A 25,427-nucleotide genomic window follows, 5' to 3' on the forward strand; every position below is an offset into this window, starting at 1 on the left:
GCTGTAACAAAACGCATATCTTCCATATACACCATTTTTCCCACCAGGCTCAAAAAAATGCCAGGAATCAGAAAAAAAGTACATGGAATCCTTAACTAAATAAGGATATGCATCTAATGCCTCCTTTAATTTTCTATCAGTAAAGCAGATAGAGGCTGTGTCATGGAACCCCTCGCTAACACTATTGACCTAAGAGGGGGTTAATATCAAAATGAATTTTCAGTATCCCAGAAATGGCTGGCACAACTGGTGAGAGAATGCTGAAAAAGTTGCCAAGTTCACGAGTGATAGTATATTGTCAAACTAAACTGTCTAAAAAAAAAACTAATATAGGCATATGCTATGTTGATCTCATTGATGGACACTTTCTCATAAAACATTTCATTCTTTAACAAACTCATTAAATCCCTCTCAGAACTGAATCTTAGCAAGCCCACCATTACCTGGTTTCAAAGTTATTTAACAGGTAGACAGCAAGCAGTACAGTGGAGGCAAGAACTCTTTCCTTTATTACCAGTCACACTGGGTGTTCCTCAATGCTCCATCCTTGGTCCTTTACTTTTCTCTATCTTCACTAACAGACTCCATACCACTACTCTACATACTTCCGCCATGCAACACCGTGATGACTCATCTCTAATCTGTTCCTACCCTTCACTCCAAGAACTGCAAATACAAATACAGGTCTCTTTCCTTTCTGTAGAAGAATGGCTTACCAACTCTCAACTACTACTAAACCCCAATAAAACCAAACGTCTCTTATTACAGCCTACTAATCACTCCACTCCCATATCCACATATCATGTCTAACAATAAAACAACTATCTCTTCTGTCACTCACACCAAACTTCTAGGAGTTGAGATAGGCTGCAACATGAAATTTGACACTCACATTTCACTCACCATAAAGAAAGTGCATAAAAAATTGGGGGACTATATAGAAATAAACAATTCCTCACAAACAGAACAAGGGCTAAAATAGCACAAATACATCTCATCTCCAGACTTCTATATGCCTCCTCTATCCACACCAATCTTAGAAAATCAGATTTAACTAAACTTGATGCCTGCTATAACAAAACTGCAAATTTCGCTGCCAGTAGCCCACATCTCACACACTACTGCTCAGTCCTTAAACAACTCAACTGGCTTAAACTTCTCCATCTTTTCCTTTACAACTAGCTTATACTAGCTCATAAGCGTCTTTACTACCCTGATAAAACCCCTGCATTACAAAACCTAATGCATTCTTACTTCAGTACTAGGGTCCTATGCTCCATCAATAAACCTCTCCTTCAAGTCACCAAAGTCAGCAACTCTTCAGGAACCTTCTTCTATTCAAATTTTATAGCTAAAAAATTGAACACTTTGCTCACTAATATATCAGCTACTAGGTCTTTAGTTCAGTTTAAGAAATCTCTAAAAACATATCTGCAATTGGATTTGTAATGGTGACTCCCCAGGTTAGTCTAACCCTTTCTCCTTCTTGCTCACCTAGAGTTAACACTCCTCCCTTCTTCCAGGCAGTAAATGTCTCTTTACTTTGTAAGTCTTATTCCTCATACTTCTCTCTTCCTCTCAACAGTTACTGCCTCTTCTAAGTATAGACACCTGGTGTATACTTTATATTATTATAATTCCATATCATACTGAATGTTATTTTTATTATACAGTCTAAGGTGCTTCATCTTTATACTGCGTGGTGTTACCATTTTCATCCTACTTTTAGTTGATGTACAGCTTAAAGTGTTATTATCCTAGTTTTATTTGATGTAAAAAGTATAGTGCTATTCTTCTGTATCTGTGAAATTGTACTTTATTTATCTATGTTGTATGTAAAGCTTTCCTCCCCTGGCCTCCGCTGAAAAAGGATTTGTGTCCAGTCAGACTTTCTCGGTAACCAAATGTAAAATAAATAAATAAATAACATTTCAAAAGGGATAGTCTAAAGAGTCCATAATCACAATCCCACTACCTTTATTAGGCTTCATTAACCTAGTAGTTTTATCACTGGAATCTTTAAACAATGCCAAAGTAAATGATTGCAATACCAGCAGTTAAAAGGATTCCTTTTAACTGCTGGTATTGCAATTACTTTGGTACTGTCTTGCTTCTATTTTATTTTTCTCCCTCTCTTTAAACGCAATTTTCCACAACCATTCCTGATACATGAATGGTCACGTATTTAGGAACTTTCATTGGCTTCTGTCCTCAGGAACAGTTACTTGATTGGTTCATATTCCACAATGGTGATTGACTGTAATTGCAGTATATGAGCCAATCAAAAACTGTGGAGCACAGTCAATGCTGTTCAATGCAGAGCAGTGGAGAAACTATTTGATTGGTTTCTATACTGTGATGCCAACTGGCAGTAATTATGGTATATGAACCAATCAGTAGCCGTTTAGCGGCGCCAAAGGTGTTCAATGTGGAACAGAGGAACAGTGGGTTCATTTATGGTCTAATGTGAAGCATTCCACATAATCCAGAGCACTTGACTGCTCAGATTAGCTTCATAGTCTATCTTGTCACTTTGTAATTTTTTTTGCTTTACTTTAATTTATGTTTTTACATAATGAATCATATTTAGAGAGCATGTTATTGTATTCCTTTTAATAAGAAGAAAAAACTAAATCTTTAGTAATAGATTAATTAAAAACCTTTATCTCACCCTGTAGGTTATTAAGAATGTTGTTGTTGTGTCTAATTAGAACTGACATAAGCTCAAACCTGTTCTATCAAAACTTTCCACCAAATTCAGAAACACTTTGTAGGAAGCATCCATCTCATTAGGGAATTTCTAAAGCCTTAGCCCTTTGGGAACTCTCTTGTATGCCAAACATTCTTTTAAAAACTGTTGTCAAGCATCAAAGATTTAAATTTAGTACATTTAGTACATTTGCTTTCAAAGTTGCTGAGATAAAGTCTTCAAAGTAGGAGATGCACCTTCTACATCAAACTTAGGCAGAGAGCACAACCGTGAATTGAAATAACTCAAAACATGATTACAAGCAGGTGGATTAACCAAACCCCTTGTGGTAACTGTGCTCTTCTGTTCTCTGCTGTTGGCAAGTTACCGCTGGTAGAAATCATATTACCACTGACCTGTGAATGATCAATCACTGTGCTTGTGTTAACATAACAACTAAGCTGTTTAATCAACAAGCTCAAATTGCCTGGCTATGAATAACCATCCAATGTAATAAACATGTCTTGTGAAACTGAGGGCTGATCCAAGCTGGAGGCCAAACAGTAGTCTCAAAGGAAACAGTAGATGCAGCCAAGAGACAGCCAAAGTATGGAGAATATTTTGTTTGGGAACATGAGGGCTGCATGCATTCTTTAATGATGATGCTGTCTCACAGCTTCAAGTGACTGTGGAATGTGTCATGCACTGGATTAACATGCTGTTAAAGGTAGATGGGATGGAAGGCAGCACCCCCAAATCAAAGCTCCAAGTTCTCTCTTGGAAAACAGTGATTGCTTTCTGCATGTGAATGTGGAACATGTTCATAGGAGATTAGTATGCTAATTGCTTAAGAGCCTTTATAAGCCTAGGCAATATTACCTGCTTTTACCTGATCAATGGTCACTAGAGGGCTACAGGATGGCATAGGTTTGTGCCTATGCCTTGAGTACTTTACAGATTGTCCCATCCATAAGGGACACAGACACTACCCCAGGAATGAATTTGTGATTCCTCAGCCATTGATCCAAACTGCATTTGAAGAGGCCTAGGGAAGGTCTCTTCTTAACGTGAATAGAAAGCCTGTTCCAGAGAAGAGGTAATCTCTAAGACATGTATCTGTCTCCCCAGCATGTTTTATTAGGGTTGCAGACCAGGTTTAGATCCATAGATCAGGTGACCCTCATGTTGCTTGTCTTCAGAATGTCCAACAGCTCCATTGGGGCTGGATTCATGAGTGCCTTGTATGTTAGGCATAGGTCACCCCTTAATAATCAGTAGGAGTCAGAGTAAAGGGATAAGGCTTTTAGTCTATCCACATAAGACATGTTGTTTACACCCTGTATTTTCTTTGCAAGGAACCTTTGCAATCAACCCAGCTGTTGTAAGTGCCTAGTCAAGTATATGCCAAATGGCTCATTGTACTTGATTATTGGTCTAATGAGAGACGAGTACAGTGGGACTATAGCTTCCTTGGATCTGGATGGCACACCTTTACTTATAAGCTGTACCGCATAGAAGGACTTCCTCACCACTGTGGACACATGGGGGTCAATGTTCAGGGTGCTATCTATCTGCACATCTAGATCTCTCACTTCTGAGTATACTCTTAGGAGTGTGCTAGTAATGTTATAATTTGTAGGGGTATTTGACCTCCCAAATGGTATGATAATGCACTTTTTCACATTACGTTTTAGGCCATGACTCTGGCACCAATCATTTGTCTGATTTAGACCCCCTTGAAGGATATCTACATCTTTGGGGGGGGGTCCTATTACGTTATCAAAAGATAATGTAATCGAATGCACAGAACTTCAAAACGGCCGCATATCGAAATTTTTATTATGGGGGACTGCACCCCCCACACCCCTGCTAAATATATATTCCAACTCCGAGATCGCACTACAGTGAGAAAAGGGCAAATATCCCAATCTTCATTGTACTGTGATCCCACAATGTGATCTTCGAAATGCATCAGTTTCGATGTTCTGAGCATTCGATTACATTATCTTTCGATAACATAATAGGAACCCCATTGGGGGATTCTATGATTGCTCCCAGCTTGCAATCTTTGGCAAACTTAGTCATCCAGAGAGCATTCACATTAGCCTTGACTTTGGAGAATTATATTCCGAACAGGAGTGGTCCTAGCTCAGAGCCATGTACATACCACTAGTGACTGGCCTCTTGCTGGATCCGAATTCACTCATTTTAATTAACATGTATCCTGTCCAAGAGCTAACTGACTATCCATCTGGTGACGTAAGGATTTATGCCCAGTGTTGTGGGAAATTATGTCAAATACCTTGGCCAGGTCAAGGTAGGCAGTATGCACTGTTTTGCCCTCATCCATGGCCATAGTGACTTTCTTAAAGAAGCCCACTAGATTTAGTAAGTATGACCTGCCCTTGACAAAGCCGAATTGGGTTGGTTCCAGTGTTTAGAGGTTTTCTATGTCATTATTTATCAAGTCCATGATTAATCTTTCCATGGCCGTGCATATAGGACTAGTCAAACTTATGGGTGTGTAATTTCCCGGATCAGCTGATGGCCCCCTTTATACAGAGTAATGACTGTTGCTATCCTCCACTGTGCTGGGACATAATTTAAGTGTCTTGAGATACTGCTCATGAATGGAAGCAATCAGGGTGTGGTAAGCTGTTATCAGTCAGCTTGCTAAAGTTGAAAAGTAGAGGAAGTCCTTTTATTTTGTTTTATTGTACTTTTTTTTTTTTTTGTTCTTCAATTGAAGAGCTTGGGTGGTTGAGATCTGGCTTGGAGTGCCAGATAATGTGAGTGGGCCTTTTTTTTCTCTTTAACCGAGGAGCTGCCTGATTGGGTGGCTTTGATGTATGGATGAATGAATGTGTAAATGAATGAAGGTGTCTCTTTATCAGTTTCATAACCCTTACCACTCCAGCTAATTCAGGCCTCTGCTAGTGGAATTTGATTTGGGATAACTTTGTCAAAACTGTATTTATTCACTGCCTTCAATGCTTTTAGATACTGATGGTGTCTGTGATTCTTTCTTCTCTTTCTGTCAGTTTCTCATTCATCTTTGCCATTTGCAGAGGTACATATTCAGTTAATGCACACATCCTGCATAGCTGTATATTATAACCCTTCTGTTCCTATTGACTATACCATCTGCAGGATAATGCCTTTCTAAAGGTACTTTTGTTAATTTATTTTAAAATAGTACCGACTGATTCCTACTGCTTGAAAGGATTTTTGCCAATGCTGAATTTTCACTGGAGTTTTTTAATTATTCATGTTTTGTTTTGCATATTTTTTTCTTTCATATTGCATAATTTTTACTGTTTGCCTATTGACTTTGGTGATGGCTGCAAATGTCCTTTGGATCATTGATTGCATCTTTTTTTTCAATCCTCCCAAGCCCAAGGATTGCTCTACTGAGACATTTGTCCCCCCTGGTGGCAGTCTTGTTGCCCATTTGTTTCCCTATGGGCAAGATTCAGACATGCTGGCAGTGATGATGTCATCCACATGGGAAATTGACGTTTTACTGTACTACTTTGCATTCCCCTGCATGTCTGTTTGATGACTCTGTGGCCACCCCTGAAAGCCTTAGTGCATTGGTCAAACTACCATTCATATTAATATTAATTTCACTCAGTATAATTGGGTACCCTTGTAAGAGCCTTAGAGTAGCTGGCTTGGGAGTGCCTGGTGGCAGTAACTACCTTATAGTCTGGAAACCTGTGCCAGCCTTTTTTCCCAGGGGTGCATACGAGTGTGTGTGTGTGTGTGTGTGTGTGTGTGTGTGTGTGTGTGTGTGTGTGTGTGTGTGTGTGTGTGTGTGTGCAAATCAAATCTCAAAGAGTATGTGTGTCAGCTACTTGGAGCAAGGACACAAAGTACTGGTTTCACAGAGACAGTGGTGGAGGACTTGGCTTGGACACTCGGCTGAGGACTTAACTCTGCAACTGTGACAATGAGGAGCTTTACTGGAGATCTGGAGAGAGACAAATAGAGAAACCCAGACCCAGGGCTGTGTGTGTTCCCTGTGTGCTCTTAAGGAAAACAGTGCTTGATGCAGAAAACTGCATCTGGAAATACTGGGTGTATCCATTTTTGTTCCAAGTGACCGTCCCTCTCTAGTGTCAGTGGTGAGGATTCAGGCTCCTTGATTACTGGCCTACAGAGGGGATGTCACATATTGGTGAGCAGTGGTGTGGATATTAATTGAACTTTTGTAGCATGTAAGCAGTTGTCACTGAAGGTGGGTGTACTCTCAAGCAGCCACAAGTTAAACATTCAGAGTTTCATTTTCACAAGTTTTTATTTATTTTTTGTTAGTTTAGTTTAGTCAGGGAAAGCAGGCAAAGATGTCAGCAGAGGATTATGGCAAGCTGACAAAGAACCTGTTGGCCAAGGTGTGTGAAGCCAAAGGACTAGTGCATGCCAAACTCACTAAAGAGGAAATGATTTCAGCCTTAGTCACAGCTCAGACCAGCAACCAACAGGATAACCAGTCAGGTGATGGGAATTTGCAGCCCTCAGAAACAAGACAGTTCACCTTTTCCTCAACTTAAAAATCCATCTGGAGTTAAACAGACTTGAACTGGAGACCAAACACTGGGAATTAGAATCAGCAGAGAGACTACACTGTTTAGAGGCTTAAGAAAATGAGAAGGAGCGGCAACATGAGAAGGAGATGCTGACTCTTCACCAGGGTCATGGAGGTAATGGAGAAGGGAATAACCAAACCCCAGAAGCAATAAAGGTCAGTAAATTTCTTCCACAGTTTACAGAAGGTCATAATTTTGATAGTTTTATTCATATATTTGAAAGAGTATGTAAACAGTATAATGTTGACCAAGGACTCCGGGTACTGTTCCTGACCCCTTTACTCCATGGTAAAGCTGTAACTGCTGTTTCTAAATTGTCTGATATTGATTGTTTAAACTATGACAAAGTAAAGAAATGTTTACTTGAATGTTTTAAGTTAACACCTGAAGCTTACAGAAAAAAATGTTTTGTGAGCATAAACGCAAGGCTGATGAAAGTGTGTGATTATATTACTGAGTTAAGCACTTATTTTCATAGGTGTTGAGTGGGTGTCAGGTCACCACTTTTGAAGGGCTGGCAGACCTTTTGGAGTGGGAACAAGCCCTTAGCACTTTGCCTGAGGACATGAGAATCTGGTTGGCAGACCAGGAGTGTAATTCTGCAGATGAGCTGCCGGAAAAGGAGGATCTCTACTTAGCAAGCAGGGCATCACTGCACAAGAAGGGGATACCCAGTGCTGTACAAGGGTATAAGGGAACCAACTGCGGGCAGCCTAAACCACACCAACAGAGTCCACCAGTAACAGGGGAAGCCACTTATTCAGGTACGCAGCCAGGATCAATGTTTAAATGTAACTAGTGAGGCCATGTATCATATAGATGTCCATGGAAGCAAGGTGGGGAACAAAAGGTGGGGGAGCCAGCAAGTGGGAATAACAGTATGCCAGTGATAAATTGTCTGGGGACAAGAGTGGTACCAAACTATCACACGAGGTTATATCCTAACTTAGCGGATGAAAAACAGGCCACTGTTAAGTGAGGCACAGCCTCTGACAAAACCATTGTGAAGCCTGTAGTGGTTAAAGAGGAGAAGTACTTGCTTGGGCAGTCCACTCCAGTCAGAGCTTTTGGAGTGACCCCATTCCAAATGTCTTTGGCCAGGGTTCACCTTGACTGGGAGGGTGAAAAAAGAATAAAGCAAGTTGGTGTGTTTGAGGATATCCCTGCAGATATCTTGATAAGGAATGATTTTGCTAATGCTGTATCTTGTGTGCATGCAGTTACACGCACATCATACAAACATGCCAGTGACTATCTAGATCCTGATAGTTCCTACCACCACCAGCAATACATGTTGGATCCCAGTTTCTCAGACTCCCTTTCATGTGATCAGTTCTCCCCAACTCTGAGGACTACTAACTTTCTTATATACTTGTTATGATGTACAATGTTAGAATTTTGCAAAGTTCATGGAAAATATATTCAGCACATACTCCTTTGGAAAGTAGAGTAGGAAACAAAAATGTGGATGTAATTTAAGACTACTTACTTTCTATTACTTTCATATCCATGGGTAGTTCAAAGCGGCATATCTTTTTTGAGAGGCCCATGCGAACATTGAGCTGTTGATTTTTCAGTTTCTGTAAGAAAGTTAAATAGCAACATATAAGAAGACTACTCTGATATGTAGATTTCTACAATAAAAAAATCTAATTTCTTAATTATTCATGTAATCACTCTGTTGCATGTCTTGTCAGGATAAAACAGACAAACTTCTGTGGGTTCTGTTCAAGCAGCTTTATTATGTACAAACACATCAGGATTGAAGCTTAATAACTTTAACTTAGATAAACTTATAAACAAACTAGCTATTACAGTCAAACATGCTCACTCTCTGGCTGCACTCTCAAAATGGCACTGAAGCTAACGTGTGTGCTATTTATATGGATGTGCTGTGCTTGAAATGCTTCTTAAAGGTACAACACACATTATTCTACATCCTCTCTCTTTAAAAAATGAGTCATGCAATACTGATGACATTGATTGACATGCAATTGATGCAAATAATTATTTGACATGCAATTATACAGAATTAAATACATATAGACAAGTATGTGCAGGTTGCTGTGTATTTCACACTAGGTCTGGAAATACGACCAAATCATGTGACATAGAAATTAGAACTAGGTCTAGCAATTGGGACTGTCTCTGCTGAATGTTCAACTCTGGGGACATCAGGATCATCATCATGAATGGAAGCAGAAGTTAAGACAAGTTCTGCAACAGGAACATTGTCTGGATTGCTCTGAGATCTAGAATCTGTATCACAGGAACAATTCTGTGATTTTGATTCTGCTACAAGAAGAAGGTGTCTGCGATTTCTCCTGTACTTCACACCCTCAGATTCTACGAAGTAGGATCTCAGCTCAGAATATATACCTGTTACTTGACCCATTCGGTGGAAACCTTTCACTGTTTGTATTCTCACTGTCTCTCCTTCCTTCAATGGATGAAGAAATCTGCTTGATTTATTATAGCTGGAATTCTGGAAAGAACGCTTTCTGAAAAGTTGGGCTTTGATTGCTCTGTTGTTCTTTGCTTTAGGCCTCAGCAAACTGGAACTGATAGGCAATGTTGTTCTGGTTTGCCTAGATGGAAGTCTCTGAGCAGGTGAGCCAAGTATACCGTCACATGGTATGTTTCTGAGATTGAGTAAATTCAAAAAGACATAGGTATCATCACACTTTGACTTCACTAGTAATTACTTTGCACTCTGTACTGCATGTCCAGCTAGTCCATTTGACTGTGGGCATTCTGGACTTCTAGTAACATGTACAAAGTCCCATTCTTTTGTAAATTTCTGAAACAACTGACTGGTAAATTGGGTACCATTGTCAGAAAAAAACTTTGTGTGGACTACCACGGACTGAGAAATGATGTTTCAACTTGCTGATAGCAGTGTACGTTAGGTTAGGTAGTAAATTGATCTCAACCCATTTCGAGTAAGAATCTACCAACACTATGTAATGCTGACTGTTCCACTCGAATATATCAGTGGCTACTGTTGACCATGGTAGTTCAGGAACTTGACTTAGTTGAAGTGGTTCTTTTTGCAAATGTGGTTTAGTACTATTGCAAACTGAACAAGAAGAAAGTACTTTATCAATGTCATTTGCTAGAGAAGGCCAAAATACTAGTCTTCTCACCCTTCTTTTGGTAGATTCAGAACCTGGGTGACCACGATGCAAAATCTGGATATATTCACGTTGTAAGGAAGCAGGAACAACAATTTTAGGACCTTTGAAAATAATATCATCTTCCATCAACATTTTATCTCTGTAAGGAAAATAAGATGTTTACACTTCAGGTGGTACACTATATTGCTTTGATGGCCATCCAACATTAATGTAGTGGTTGAGCTTTTGCAAAATTGGATCGGTCTTTGTATGATCTCTCAGCTCACTAAGTCTCGTGGTAGAAAATTATGCACTTCCATGACATCAAAGTCAAAATTCTCTGCATGAAGCTGTTCTGTTGTATTTCTGGGTGATCTGGATAAGGTATCACCCAGATAAAGAAGTTTGCCTTTTGTATAGTCCATTTTGAAGTTGTACTTTTGCAATTTGAGCATCATTCTTTGTAATCTCTCTGGAGCTGAATACCTAGGCTTCTTTAAAATAGTGACTAGAGGTTGGTGATCAGTCTCAATCTGAGTAGCTCAACTATAAATATAATCATGAAACTTTGAACATGCAAATACTATTGCCAAAAGTTCTTTATCAATTTGAGCATATTACATTTCAGTTTGAGTAAGAAATCTAGATGGCTACTGGTCTGCCGTCTTGAAGAATACCTGCGCCAAGACCAAATTTTGAAGCATCACAGGAAAGGGTGACTGGTTTATTAACATCATAGTATCTAAATGTAGGTGGGGTGGCAATTTTCTGTTTAAGGTCTTCAAATGCTCTTTGGTACTGTTCCAACCAAGACCATGTAACATTATGGGCGTCAGTTCTCTTAAAGGCACTGTCAACTCACTGAAGTCTGGTATAAACTTGCCTAAATAATTGACCATACCAAGAAAACGTTTTAGAGCTTGAACATTATCTGGTGCTGTTTTCTCTAGAATGGCTGATGGCTTGGATGGGTCTGGGCGCAAGCCAGTGCTAGTAAATAAATGACCTACATGTGTAACTTCTGGTAGGCTGAATTTGCACTTCAGAGGATTGAGCTTTAAGTTCACTTCACGTGCTCTGTCTAGAACTCTCCTAAGGCTTCTGTCATGTTCTGTTTCATCATTGCCTCCAAACAATAAATCATCTACTGTTATGGCACAAGGATAACCTGAAAAAAATTACTCCATTGCATGCTGAAAGACTTCACTTGCAGAATTTATTCTAAATGATATCCTGAGGAATCTATATCTTCCAAATGGGGTACTGAAAGTAGTCACTAGTGAAGATTTGCGATCAAGCATTACTTGCCAAAATGAACTTTTTGCATACAAGACAGAAAAAACAGTGGCATTTGGTATTAGGGCTGTGACTTCCTCGACTGTATACATAGGATAATGTGGTCTCTTTAATGCTTTGTTCAAATCTCTTGGGTCAATACATATTCTGATTTGATCTGAGCTTTTTTTGTGGGCTGCTACCATGGATGTCACCCATTCAGTAGGGTCTGTAACTGGACAAATTATACCTTGCTCACCATTTTATCCAGCTGAGCTTTGACTTTATTCTGCATAGCTATTGGAACTTTCCTTGCTGGTCTGACCACTGGACTGATCTCTGAGTCTAACTTCATAGAATACAGAACTGGAAGTTTGTCTAACTTGTCATCAAAAACATCAATATCCTCTGAGAAAAATAGCATCAGTAAAACTGGAACTAGGATATGTGCTTATATGATGAACTTCTTTGGTAAAGGAAAGCAGAGTCATTCTCAAGCTGTCTCTGGGACCCAATAATGACTGCACAGGTATTCTGACCACATAGAATAGTAAGCTGTAGCAGTTCCTAGCCAAATAACATGAAAGCACTACTGAGCCTTCAGTTTGAATTTCTTCACCTCCATAAGCAACAAGTTTCTCACAACTGACCACATTAAGTTGCTCACCAGCTCTCACCTTAGCAAATGTATTTGCTGACATGACATTGCACTTTGAACCAGTGTCAGCTTTGAGCTCAGTGGATTTACCATTGATCTGGACAGTACAAAACACTTCATTCTTTGCCATCAAATTTACTGCATCAACCTTTTCCCCAATTACTGATACACAATCCACATAGAAATCAGGTTACAGCTCTCTATATGATCAACTTGCTTTTTTGAGCGACCTTTCTTTATAACTGGGTGAGGTTTACTTGATTTGCAAAACATTTGAAAATGGTTCCATTTTTTACACTTGTGGCATTGCTGACCAAATGTTAAGCACTTTTCTCTTTTAAACTCATAACTGGTACCACAATTGTGACAGTTAACAATAAAGCTTGATTTGGGTTTTGCTGACTCACCCTTGTACTGCACTGAGCATGTCCTTTGCACTGAACTAGTCTTAGAACTTGCTGGAAAACTACGGGTTTTACCTGTCACAATAGCAGGGGTTACAGCTGCCATGTGCTTAGTCCTACTCTTGCTAGCCACATGTTGCATGCTGTCTACATTTGCTCTGGAGCCTGCTGAAACCATGCTCTTATCACTTACTTGTGTGCCTTTCTGTAACTTTATGGATTTGACAAATCTCAATAGCTTTGTTCAGCGTTAAATCACTGTCACAAAGCAAAATCTTTCTCACTGCAGCTCAATTAATACCACACACAAGCCTGTCCTTTATTAACTCATCTTTTAAATCACCAAATCTACACATTTTAGCTTTGTTTTTCAGGTCAGTAATATAAGCTGCAAAAGTTTCTCCTGGTTTTTGATCTCGTGTAAAACAAATGCCTCTCTAATGTAACATTTGTCTGAGGGGTTACACATTTCCCTGAATTTGCATTTCAAACACTCAAGAGTCTTCCCTTGATTCAGCCTGTACAACAATTTCACAGTTTCCCACCTTTCCTTGATATACTGCTGGTGCATACACAAATTAATGCTCTCTTTCAATGGCCTCTGACCCAGCTAAGTTAGGAAAATGAATGCCCTGGTCCATGCATCTTTGTCAGAATAAGCTACTTATATAAAAATATCTTACTCTTGCTCAAATATTCTCCATTTCTCTGGAATATTCTGGTCAAATACAAGTGGTGATGATTTTAAAGCCCTTCTGCCATGCCAACAAATTATAGTAAAACACAATGCAACCCAAGTCCACTTGTAACTGAACAAGCATACACACATATACATATGCCAGAAATTTAGGCCAGTCTTTGTAACTATGCCCAATAGCACAACAAGCCTCTGAATAACTGAACTTTGCGAAATAAGTCTCCTGGGCAGAAGAATACTCGTGAAATCACTATATTGTAAGAAATCACCTCTTATCAGTGTAAAGAATATTTCAAAATAACTGCACTGTGTGAATGAACTGGGCAGAAGAAGCTCAGAGTAAAAAAACATTTCGAAGTAACTGCACTTTGCAAATAAACAGTACACAGCATACTGAAACTTTCCCAAAATGGCTGTACTTTGCTAAATAACTCTGTACAGTGCAAGAAACACTCTGTAATGGCGGTACTCTGCGAATAGACACGCCCAGCACAAGAAACTTTTTGAAATGGTTGTATTTTGACTGCACTTTATGAAATACTTGCACTTTGCAAACAAACTCTTCAGAATAAATGCACAGTAACAAGCATACATTGTAAGCACTTTTATACACTTTGAGATACTTTGAATAACTCTAGTTATGCTCTGAATAGCTTCAGTCAATGCAAAATAGTAGTTTCTGCCAAAACTCAGTATCTTGCCAAAAAACAAGTTGTTGCCTTGCTTTATTTATGTCTAATGTGCCCTTTTTTCCCTTTATTATATTCGTTTTGCTCGTTTAATCTATTTTCATGCCAGTTACTCTTTTCTTGTGCTCGTTTTACTCTAAACATGCTCATTTTACTTTAAATATGCCTGTTTTGCAATTCCGAGGTAATTACAAACCCCTTATGTGCTTTTCTGATAATCATTTTATCAGATATCTTAATTTTAAACATTTATTTTAATTAATAAACTTTTTGTGCCTCTCGCTTGTTTAATAATGCGGTTTGTGCCCTTGTAATGCTCTGTTTTTTCATTTTTTAATAAATAAATCATTTGTGCAATTTTTCATTACCTTTGGTTCATTTCTAGCCCTTTTTTGTGCTTGTTCTTTTAGTTTCCCTTCACTGTTAACTCTGCTCCTCATTGCTCTGAAAAGCAGTCTCTGGAAACCTACTTCTGAAATCATGTCACTCGTCTGGTCAGGATAAAACAGATGAACTTTTGTGAGCGCTGTTCAAGCAGCTTTACTATGTACAAACACATCAGGATTGAGACTTAATAACTTTACTTAGATAATCTTATAAACAAACACTCATACACGCTCACTCTCTGGCTGCACTCTCGAAATGGCACTGAAGCTAGCACGTGCTTGCTATTTATATGCACGTGCTGTCCTTGAAATGCTTTTTAAAGGTACCACACACACACACACACACACACACACACACACACACACACACACACACACACACACACACACACACACACACTGTTCTACACACTATTCATTCTCTCTCTCTTTTGCTGACAAAGTAGATGAAAAGCTTGATGAGCAGACAGCATACTTTAAGATGCTTATCTGTGCAGCAGTGAAATGTGAACAATCAGTGGTAATCTTTCTCCACCAGGAAATTACTTGTTTCATCTCTGATTTATACATTATAATGGCTAGTTAGACCCAAACTGTCCATGTGGTGGACACATGGCAATAGGGAGGTTCGCAGATGAAAGCCATAATTTCCATATTGTGATTGCAGACTGTCATGTACTGATCTCAAATATGGCAAAAGGTGGTTTGCTGATACAGAGGCAAGATATCAATTTTTACTGCTAAACTTAGAGTAGAGTGACAAGTACAAGGTTGGATAGTCAAGAAAAATGGATGAATAAAGCACTTAAATGTGATGTCCTTCCATGGAAGCATGGAGAGACATGGCCATGGTATGTCTTCTCAGTGGTTGAAACCAGCAGCTGTAGATGCAGTGACCTGTCAGTGGGGCAAAAATACAAGCTCTCAGTGACATGCATAAGTGTTTACATCCTGGTTAGCTAGCACTACTGGACAGCTAAGTGACCCTAGAAGATTGTGTGCTCCACAAAGTGCCGCAAAACCTTTCCATACTGTTCTGAGGTGCTGTGACAGTGGTTACTGATTTATAAGCAGCGTACCTCCCCAAGACCTTTTTAAATGTTGTTCCTCCCCAGTCAGGTGCCTGCCAACCATCTTCTCCCTATCCCTTCCATTCACTGGGAGAAGCTATCATCCAGGCAACATTTTTTTTTTTATTTTATTTTAGTTATTTACCAGAGTAGTACACTGATAACAATATACCATTTGTAGGCACACCCCACAACACAACAACTTATGTATTTTTTTTGCTAACTGCATAATGCCCCTGTTTTTCCATAACAGTTTACATTCATAGTGCGCAATGCTGTCCTGCTGATACATGCATACATGCATGCATTTTTCAATGCATGTATCCAATCCCAATCCCAGCTACAGTACATGATTTTGCTGCTTGGTAGATATCTGTATCTTGGTCCTTGCACTGATATTTGCAATGATACCTGACATCTGCCAGGTATGCATAATGAAACAGATGAGGCATTCCCCTCTCCTAGAATGGGTGAACTGGTTTAGCCACTCACTTCCATTCTCACTGGCTAGCTCATCCAATGTCCAGGTTGCTAGACAATCCTGAGTCAATAGGGAGTCACAGTCAAAGCTTCATCCCTCTGTGCCATAGAGCTACTGGAGACCCTTCTGTCTTGATTACATAAGGGCTAGCTAACAGGAGTGAGCAGGAGTGTGACCCTGGAAAGGATGGGGAGATGGAGGAACTCAGGCACATGAACTGGCTAAACTGGGTCCTGAGAAATTAGTTTGTAATCAAACTGTGGTAGGACGAACAGGAATTATAAAAAGAGAAATAATGTATGGCACTCTTGCCAGTCTAAACAGTAGCATACAGACTTAAAGTTAGACACAAAGAAAAACAGCAACATAGTTTGGAAAAATTTGAACCATCAAACAATGCCTTGTATGCATCACTGCATTCCTAATTTTCACAGCCAAATAGAAATAGGCACGTGGTTGTGAGATGGTGGAAAAATATTATTTTCACTTTGAAAACACATGCCTGTCCCACTCAAATGGAGTCCATGACAAGACTGCTAACTTGACAGATGTGGTAGAGCTCCATGACAAGACTGTTAGCTTGACAGATGTGACAGGGTTCCATGACAAGACTGCTAGCTTGATAGATGTGACAGGGCTCCATGACAAGACTGTTAGCTTGACAGATGTGACAGGGCTCCATGACAAGACTGCTAACTTGACAGATGTGGCAGATCTCCATGACAAGACTGTTAGCTTGATATATGTGACAGGACTCTGACAAGACTGCTAGCTTGATAGATGTAACAGGGCTCCATGACAGGATGGTTAGCATGACAGATGTGACAGGGCCCCATGACAAGACAGCTAACTTGACAGATGTAACATGGTGCCATGACAAGACGGTTAGCTTGACAGATGTATCAGGAGGCAGTTCACGAATAATGCTTAAGCAGCAAAAATACTCAGGTGAAACTAATACTGGTCAGGGTGCAAAGGAAGGGTGTAAGCAGATAAAAATCAAATTCTAGCGGTGCTAGAGCAGGGCTATAACACTGCATGGAACCAACTATTTATGTAAGAAATGTTTCCAACTTCAGCCTTAATGAAAAGGATCCCTAAATAATAGCAACATATCAACAAAGACTAGCTCAGCTGACATATGACATGGCATGGGAATTGGGGATACCTTAGCATTAAACCTATGATCTAACAGACCATATTTATTCAAAACCAGTAACAGCAGGAATATGATTGCACAGAATCAACTTTGTAAGAAATACACCAATAAGAAAGAAAAAATGAAAATGTGTGAAATGCACAATAATGTTATTTAGTTCAATGTTTTAATAAGAGAGCATAGTTGTCTTAGGACTTAACAGTTAATAATGTGTTATGATGGTCTGCTAAGTCCCACTAAGACCAAAGGTACCTTTCTAAGTGCTGATTTGATAGTGCAAATAAATTAAACATGAAGGTAAGGGTTACATATACATGTAAGAGGAAGGTGTTCACATTCCAACCTAAATGTCTTAATTAATAGTTTCCTAGCTTTACACTATAACAAAACTGCTTCAAACAGAAGTTTGGTGATTTCTAGGCATGAGTATGCCTTCAAATCAGATACTCAGAATTAATAAGAATTGACATAACATGAACTAAAACAACGAAGAAAAATACAATTGAAAATGTAAAATTTAGCGGATAAAATCTATTTAAATGAATGTGCTAGTAAGAGAACAGAGTTGCATTAGAACTTAGCAGTTAATGAACACATAGCTACATACACACCTAATATGTATGTGTGTGTTTATATATATATATATATATATATATATATATATATATATATATATATATATATATATATATGTATGTATACATACAAACATATACATATACACATACCTAGACATGCCCACACATATATGTTGAAGTCTGGAAGAGTAAAGCTTTGAACAGTTCTTCAGGTTTACTTATAAGGAAAATGAAAAAGTTCAGCATTTTATCAAAATGTGGGGAATTGACAGAAATAACAGGATTCCAACAGCTCAATTCAGTCGTTTCACAGTTCTTTCTGAATATAATATACTCCAACTCTATGGTTCAGAACAACACAAAAACAACTTATATTACTCAGCATTGTTATTCAAACAGGCAGGTATTTTAACTAACTGCACAAGGCTTTGTGCAATTATTTGAACAACTGGACCATATCAAGGTGGATCTACTTAATGCTAGTAGTCTGAATAACAGATTGCTAGACCTTGGGGTCCTCATGCATTTGCAGCATATCCGTGACGTGTTGTTACAGAAATCTGATTTTTGTGCTCAGAGAGCATTCACTCAGTACCTGAGTTTTGTGTTTACCACTCATTTAGACCTGATGGAAACTGTGGTGGCATCTCTATATTTTTTAGAAGTCACATTACCTTGAGACAGATACCTAGACACCTGCAATGAAACTTACAGAGATTCATATCCTGTTTAAAAAGATCAGCTATCAGTTCATAGCATGCTGCAGAAGCTTCTCCATGTCTTTAGAAAAATCATACAATATTCCTAAATATTCTGGATGACCTTCCCATAAATAGGAGTGTTGTTATCCTGGATGATTTTAACTACTCAACGATTAACTGAAGGACATATACCACCAATGTAGACTATGCACAAACATTCTTATATTTTATATGAATAAACTCCTTGGACCAGATTGTTAAAGAACCTACAAGAGAACAAAATATATTGACCTGGTCTTAACAAACCTAGCATCTGTATGTACCATCCGCAAAGTATCCATCTTACCTTCCACTGGTCAAATCAGACTAAAACTAGTAACCTTTGCCATCAAAATCTTCAAACCATCAGAAACAAATATCACAGTATTCAAAGACTTCAAATATACCAATATCTTACAATTCTATGATGAAGTCTCTAAATTTTAATATGATGGTATTGCCCATAATGTTGATACTGTAGAGTTACACAAAAAGGTCTACTCGCAACTGGATAAATGTATTAAATTGACATTCCCAACTAAATTTAAGCAATTGGGGAGGCCCAAACCCATACCGGTGTGGTGGACGTTAAGCATTCGAAGAAATGAAGGCATCCGCTAAACTCAGACTAGCTATAGAAGCTAATGACAACTACAACTCCTCCTTTCTTTCTTACTTTATTTTGTTTTACATTTGTTTACCAGGAAAGTCCAACTTGGAACAAAGCCGATTTTCAGTGGAGGCCCGGGGAGAAATGCTCCAGACACATGTCTTTATGATGTAGAAGGAAACCAAGGACCTGGAGGAAACCCATATGAATGCAGGGAGGACATGCAGACTCCACACAGAAGGCACCCCAGCTGAGAATAGAACTGGAGAACCTCTTGCTATAAGGCGACAATGCAACCACTGCACCACTGTGCCGTCCATTTTTATGTCATAAAAATAAGAAACAACACCCAACATTGCTCTGAGCTTACTCATAAACGCACTAACTACTCTGATCTAGTGGATATTGCTAGCATAATGGTAAATAAATTCAGAACCAACGTCATTCCTGAAACATCTATTCCAAACCGCATGTCCCTGATGGAATCAAGCCACCAGCCATCATGAAAGAGCATGTAATGAATGGTACTTTCCAAGAAGAAGAAGAATGTCCCATCCATAGGACCTGACAACATACCCTGTTGTCTAATTAATAGTACTAAGCAGACATTGTCAGACCTACTTCACAGCCTCTTCAGCCAGAGGCTACCTTCTGGCCTTTGTGCCACAGGAGTACACACAGGTGTTGTGATGCTGTTCCATAAGTCTGGCTCTACCACAGACCCTAGGAATTACAAACCCATCAGCCTAAGGGGTCTTATATGCAAAGCCATGGAACATATTGTAACTGACCTAATTAATTCATCATCATCATCAACAACCCCCTTTTTTCGATTTTCTACATGGGGTGAGGGTGTCGTGTTAGCTGTGCCCTTTTGTTCTTGTGCACTGGCATGAGTATACTTATTCTCCAGTCATCTATCATAAGCATTTCTCTCCACACTGCTATGAATACCCTCAGAAGCCATTTCTCCCCTATCTCACCCAGCATCATTATCACGTCTGCTGTGACCTCATATGAGCCTGCTGTTTTCCCTGCCTTCATTTTCCTTAGTGCTGGTCTTACTTCCTCTAGGGTGGGCTCCTCTTCTTCTCTCATCTTAGGCTGTTTCTGGGGCAGTACAGCTTCTGTAAGGTTTTCTTCATTTAGGAGCTGCTGGAAGTACTCCTTCCATCTGCCTTGATGTCCTGTGGACTAGTGAGCAGGGTTTTGCTGGCATCCCTTATGAAGGGTGTCTGACTATCTGCTTTATCTTTCTGTTGTTTTCTTGCAACCTGATATAGCTTTTTTGCCACCTAATGAGTCACTTTCCAGAAGCTGGTAGAGTGCCTCTGATACCATATTCTTTGCTATTGCAACTCTTTTCTTAAATTCTTTGTTAGCCAACCAGTATTCCTTCCTAGCCTGGTCTGTCTTTTTTATCACCCTCTTTTTCCTGCACTCCTTCTTTCTTTTAATGACTTTCTGGACTTCTGCACCACCAGCTCTTTCCTTATGTACCTTATTTCCATACCTGGCTCAGCCACTTATGTGTTCTGTAGTCCTCACACATGCTGTTTTGAGGCACTGCCATTCTTCTTCAACTCCACCTATTTCCTCTTCTTTTTGGGTTGCTAGAGCCCTGAGTAATTCCTTGAATTGTTGTACTTTCTCTCCAATCAACTTCCAGATCTTCAGCCTGGTCTCTGTTGACTGTAGAGCCTTCTCCGACCACTGCTTGCAGCTTATTGTGGCAACCACTGGTTTATACTGTGGGCCGACTGTTTCACTGGGAATGACTTTGCAATCACTGATTCTACCCTAGTACCCTTTCCTTACTAGGAGGAAGTCTACCTGAGTTGCATGATGGCCACTCTGGTATGTGATCTTGTGACTGTCTTTCTTGCTGAACCATGTTTTGGCTACTATCAAGCCATTTGCCAGACAAAAGTCTAGAATGGCCTTTCCTTCTATATTTCTTTTGCCCCACCCATGAACCCAGGCAGTTCTCATATCCTGTTCTGTCTGTCAGCATTCAGGTCGCCCATTATCAACACAAATTCATGTCTTGCTTTATCTAGTAGGTCTTGCAACTGTTGTCTGATTGCACTCTTTTCCTCACTATCATAACTCTGCAGTGAGGCTTAGGCTGAGATTATGAACACTGCCCTATCATTACATTGGAGTCTGATTGCCACTAGTCTGTCACTAATTCTGATGATATTCCTTACTGCCTTCTGAAGCCTGTCTCTCTCTCTCTCACCATAATTCTGGCACTGTTTCTAGCCTGTCCTCCTCCTGATTAGTATTCTCTGGATCCCAGTTCAAGTAGTTTTGCTGCACAGCCCTTGAATCTTAGATCCCTGATACATAGGATGTCCATCCTCCTCCATACCATCATGTTATCCACTTCCAAACTCCATCCTGTCAGTGAACCTACACTGAGTGTAGCAATTCTTAGTTCATGGTTGGCAGGTTGATTGTTTTTTTTCTGTCCAGCTTTCACTCAACAGAGCTATCCCAGGTAATTCAGGTTGGGCAACTGGACACCAGCTGGCCAGTAGCTTATTGACTCAGGGTTTCTGGACTTTATGGTGGGCAAACACTGGCCAACAGGGGCACATACACCCCCTCCCACCATTAGAAGGGATCCCTGGCATAGGTCAGAATAGGCCAGGTCCTCAACCCCCTTACCACTGGTAAGTACCCATGTCCATTTGGCGGCAATAGTCAACGTGAACACTTAAAGTCGATCCAGTAGTCCAAGAACTCTTTATACCTCAGTAAAGCAAACAGCCCAGCTAACAGTAGAGCAGGAGATCTAGATCTTCTCTAGAAAATAAATAAGAAAAAGAGGAGGGATAAATTTGTCACTGCGTTTTTCTTCCTAGTTATTTGTTGTGAACTTCTCCCTTCCTTTCTTTCTTTTTAATCCTGTATGATCTGAATCTTCAGATTGCCGTACACTTCTATCTTGAATTCTAAATGTGTTACCTGCAGTACAAAGTACAGTAAGGGTTGAGTGATCTTTACTACCAGAGGGTACTTTTTGTTCCTAATTTGATCAGTTTGCACTTTGCCTAATATTATCTCATCAGCCCAGTCATTAATATGTGTAACTAGTTTTCCAAGCTATGCCAGTTGCACAAGTACAATCATTCTAACTCTAGATTTACTATCAGTAATACTAACCAAATTATTCATCTTTTGACATGAGGAGCAAAAATCCCCAGTGCTATCATGAGTCACATTTTGCATGTGCACAACATTTATACGTTGCACAAGATAGCTATTTTTCAGCAAATCATTAATGACACACTTTTTTAAAGAATCCATACCACAAAAAACAACTCACTGCATGTGGAATGTAGAAACAAAACTAATGAGCTATGCTACATTGCTGTTTTAAAATGGCTTTTGCTTTCAAAAGGTTAGGAAAATCTCCCATATGTAAGAAAGTCGTGCTAGTGAATGCAAAATATGAAAAAATGTGTGCTTAAAACAGGTATACTGGGGAAAATTGTTGCACTAACTTTCTGAGAAAATAAATCAAGCAGTTCTGAAATGTGTGCACTGGGTTGTACTGAGGAAAACTGTTGAATTGGCTTTTTGAGAAAGTATGTCAGACAATTTTGAAGTATATGTATTGAAAAAATGTAACTACACTGCATATTTTAAGTACAGTCTAAGCAATTTGTGAAGTACTAATAAAGCTAAAAATTCAAAAGTATTCTGTTTCTGAAACAGTTCAAAGGCACAAATGCACAGAAGTAGACACAGTAACGTTTTTCCATTATGCTGGTTTCCACTGTGACAAGGAAAAAAGTATTACTGGGGATGTTTTTGGCATTTAAATGGACTGTGTGTTGTTAGAAAAATGGGACTAAATTAAGTAAACATTTACAATAAAAAAAAATTAATTGCTGAACATAAATCTGGCAGCTATATGGTGTGTAGAGTCGAGCTTGAACAAGCTGCTGCAGGAATTCTGTATACGGTGTGTTGCAGTAGTGCTGAAGCAGTTCTGCATATGGTGTGTTGCAGCAGTGCTGAAGGAATTCTGTATATGGTGTGTTGCAGCACTGCTGAAGCAGTTCTGCATATGGTGTGTTGAAGCAGTGCTGAAGGAATTCTGCATATGGTGTGTTCCAGCAGTGCTGAAGGAATTTTGTACATGGTGTGTTGCAGCAGTGCTGAAGCAGTTCTGGGTATGATGTGCTACAATACTGAAAATAAAAAAGTATACTGCTTCCACGAACCAGACATTTCTTACATTTGTGAATTGTTCTATGTCTAAAATAAGTAAAAGTATTATTGCTTTTAAAATGCACTGTTTTGGTAGAAACTGTTGAAAACTCTAAGTCTGAATTGTACAAGTATCTGAATTGTACAAGTAAAAGCACACAAGTAAGAAGTGTGCACTGTTCAGAAAGCAGGGATGAATGATGGAACTTTATACAGTACTGACTCTTATTAGGTGCTGCCTGTGGTAAAGTGTATAGCTTTACACAGCACTGAATTTTTACTAGGTGTTGTATGTGGCAAAGAGTATAAAATCATACAATGCTGAATCATACTCAGTGCCATCTCTACAGTAGTAAGAAACCTGTGGCAAATTATATGAGTCAGCTAAGTAAAAAGCAAGTCATCATCATCATCATCATCATCATCATCATCATCATCCCCTTTTTCCCATTTACATGGGGTCGGGGTATTGTATTAACTGTCGCCAACTCTCTCGATTCAGTGCCACTCTCCTGCCTTCTTCAACACTCATGCCTGACTGTCGCAGATCTTCTTTCACACAATCCATCCACCTCTTTGCTGGATGCCCTCGCTTTCTCTTACCTTCTTCCTGTCTGTCCCAAATCTCCCTCACCAGATTGTCTTCTGCTTTTCTACACATGTGCCCATACCATCGTAATCTGTTTTCTTTGATCTTTTCTGCAATTGGAGCTACTTTGGCTTCTGCTCTTATGTCCTCATTTCTTCACCTGTCCCGCAGTGTGCATCCTACCACCTTTCTCAGGCACTTCATTTCCATCACTTCTAGCTTCTTCAACTGTTCTGCCTTTACTGCCCAGGTTTCTGTACCATACAGTAGTACTGGTCGCACCACTGTGTTGTACACCTTACATTTCAGCTTCTTTGGCATTCTTCTGTCATATACTACACCTGATACTCTATGCCAGTTGGCTGCAGCCCCTCTGATTCTAGCTTTGACCTCTTCATTCAGACTACCCTTCTCCTCAACCACTCCTCCCAGATACTTGAAGCTGTTAACCTGTTCCACTATCTTCCCATCTATCTCTATTCTCAGCTTCTTCTGATTTCCCCAATCTGCTGCCATTACCACTGTCTTATCTGTGCTTAGTTTCATCCCATGTGCCTTCAGATTTGCATTCCATTCTCCTATCCTTTGCTGAAGTTCTAGATCAGAGTCTGCCTGTACTGCCACATCATCTGCATACAGCAGCTTTGTTGATCTGTCCCCTCCAACCTGTTTGCTGATGTAGTCCATTACCAGTATGAACAGCAGTGGGCTCAGAGCTGAACCCTGGTGTACACCCACTCCCACTGGGAACCCCTCAGTGAGGCCAAACACTGTTCGTACTTGAGTCACTGGGTCCTTGTACATAGCCTCTACTAATTCTACCAATGTTTCTGGGACTTCAAACCACCGCAGTACTGCCCAGATCAGCTTTCTTGGGACCTTGTCATATGCTTTCTCCAAGTCTAGGAAAGCCCAGTTTGACTCTCTCCTCTTCTCTAGTTTCTTCTCAAGTATCTGTCTCAATGCAAACATCAGGTCAATTGTGCTGCATCCTGATCTGAATCCGAACTGTTCATCTCCCATCTTATATTCTATTATTCTGCGTATCCATTTATCAATCACCCTCTCCAGAACTTTCATGCAATGTGGTAGGAGTTTGATGCCTCTGTACTGTCCACAGTTGTGGATGTCCCCTTTGTTCTTGTACACTGGCACGAGTATGCTTATTCTCCAGTCATCTGGAATATGCCTTTCTCTCCACACTGCAATTAGTACCCTCAGGAGCCATTTCTCCCCTAGCTCACCCAGCATCTTTATCATATCTGCTGTGACCTCATCTGAGCCTGCTGCTTTCCCTGACTTCATTTTCCTTAGTGCTGCTCTTACTTCTTCTAAGCTGGGCTCCTCTTCTACTCTCATTGTAGGCTGTTTCTGGGGCAGTACCGCTTCTGTGGGGTTTTCTTCATTCAGAAGCTGCTGGAAATACTCCTTCCATCTGCCTTTGATGTGGGCTGGTAAGCAGGTTGTTGCTGG

General features: G+C 39.7%; 1 protein-coding gene across 4 annotated transcripts in view; it reads right to left on the minus strand.

Moving 5' to 3' along the window:
• LOC122788354 overlaps nucleotides 1–25,427 on the minus strand; it is a 396,817-nt gene that overhangs the window by 217,776 nt on the left and 153,614 nt on the right. For all 4 annotated transcript variants that reach the window (XM_044055429.1, XM_044055426.1, XM_044055427.1 and 1 more), the window contains one exon: nucleotides 8,768–8,858. In XM_044055429.1, coding sequence (XP_043911364.1) covers nucleotides 8,768–8,858 — 91 coding nt within the window. The remainder of the gene's footprint in view (nucleotides 1–8,767; nucleotides 8,859–25,427) is intronic.

This window comes from Protopterus annectens, chromosome 13.part0, assembly GCF_019279795.1.
Source record: "Protopterus annectens isolate FY-2018-M chromosome 13.part0, PAN1.0, whole genome shotgun sequence".
NCBI lineage: Eukaryota > Metazoa > Chordata > Ceratodontiformes > Protopteridae > Protopterus > Protopterus annectens.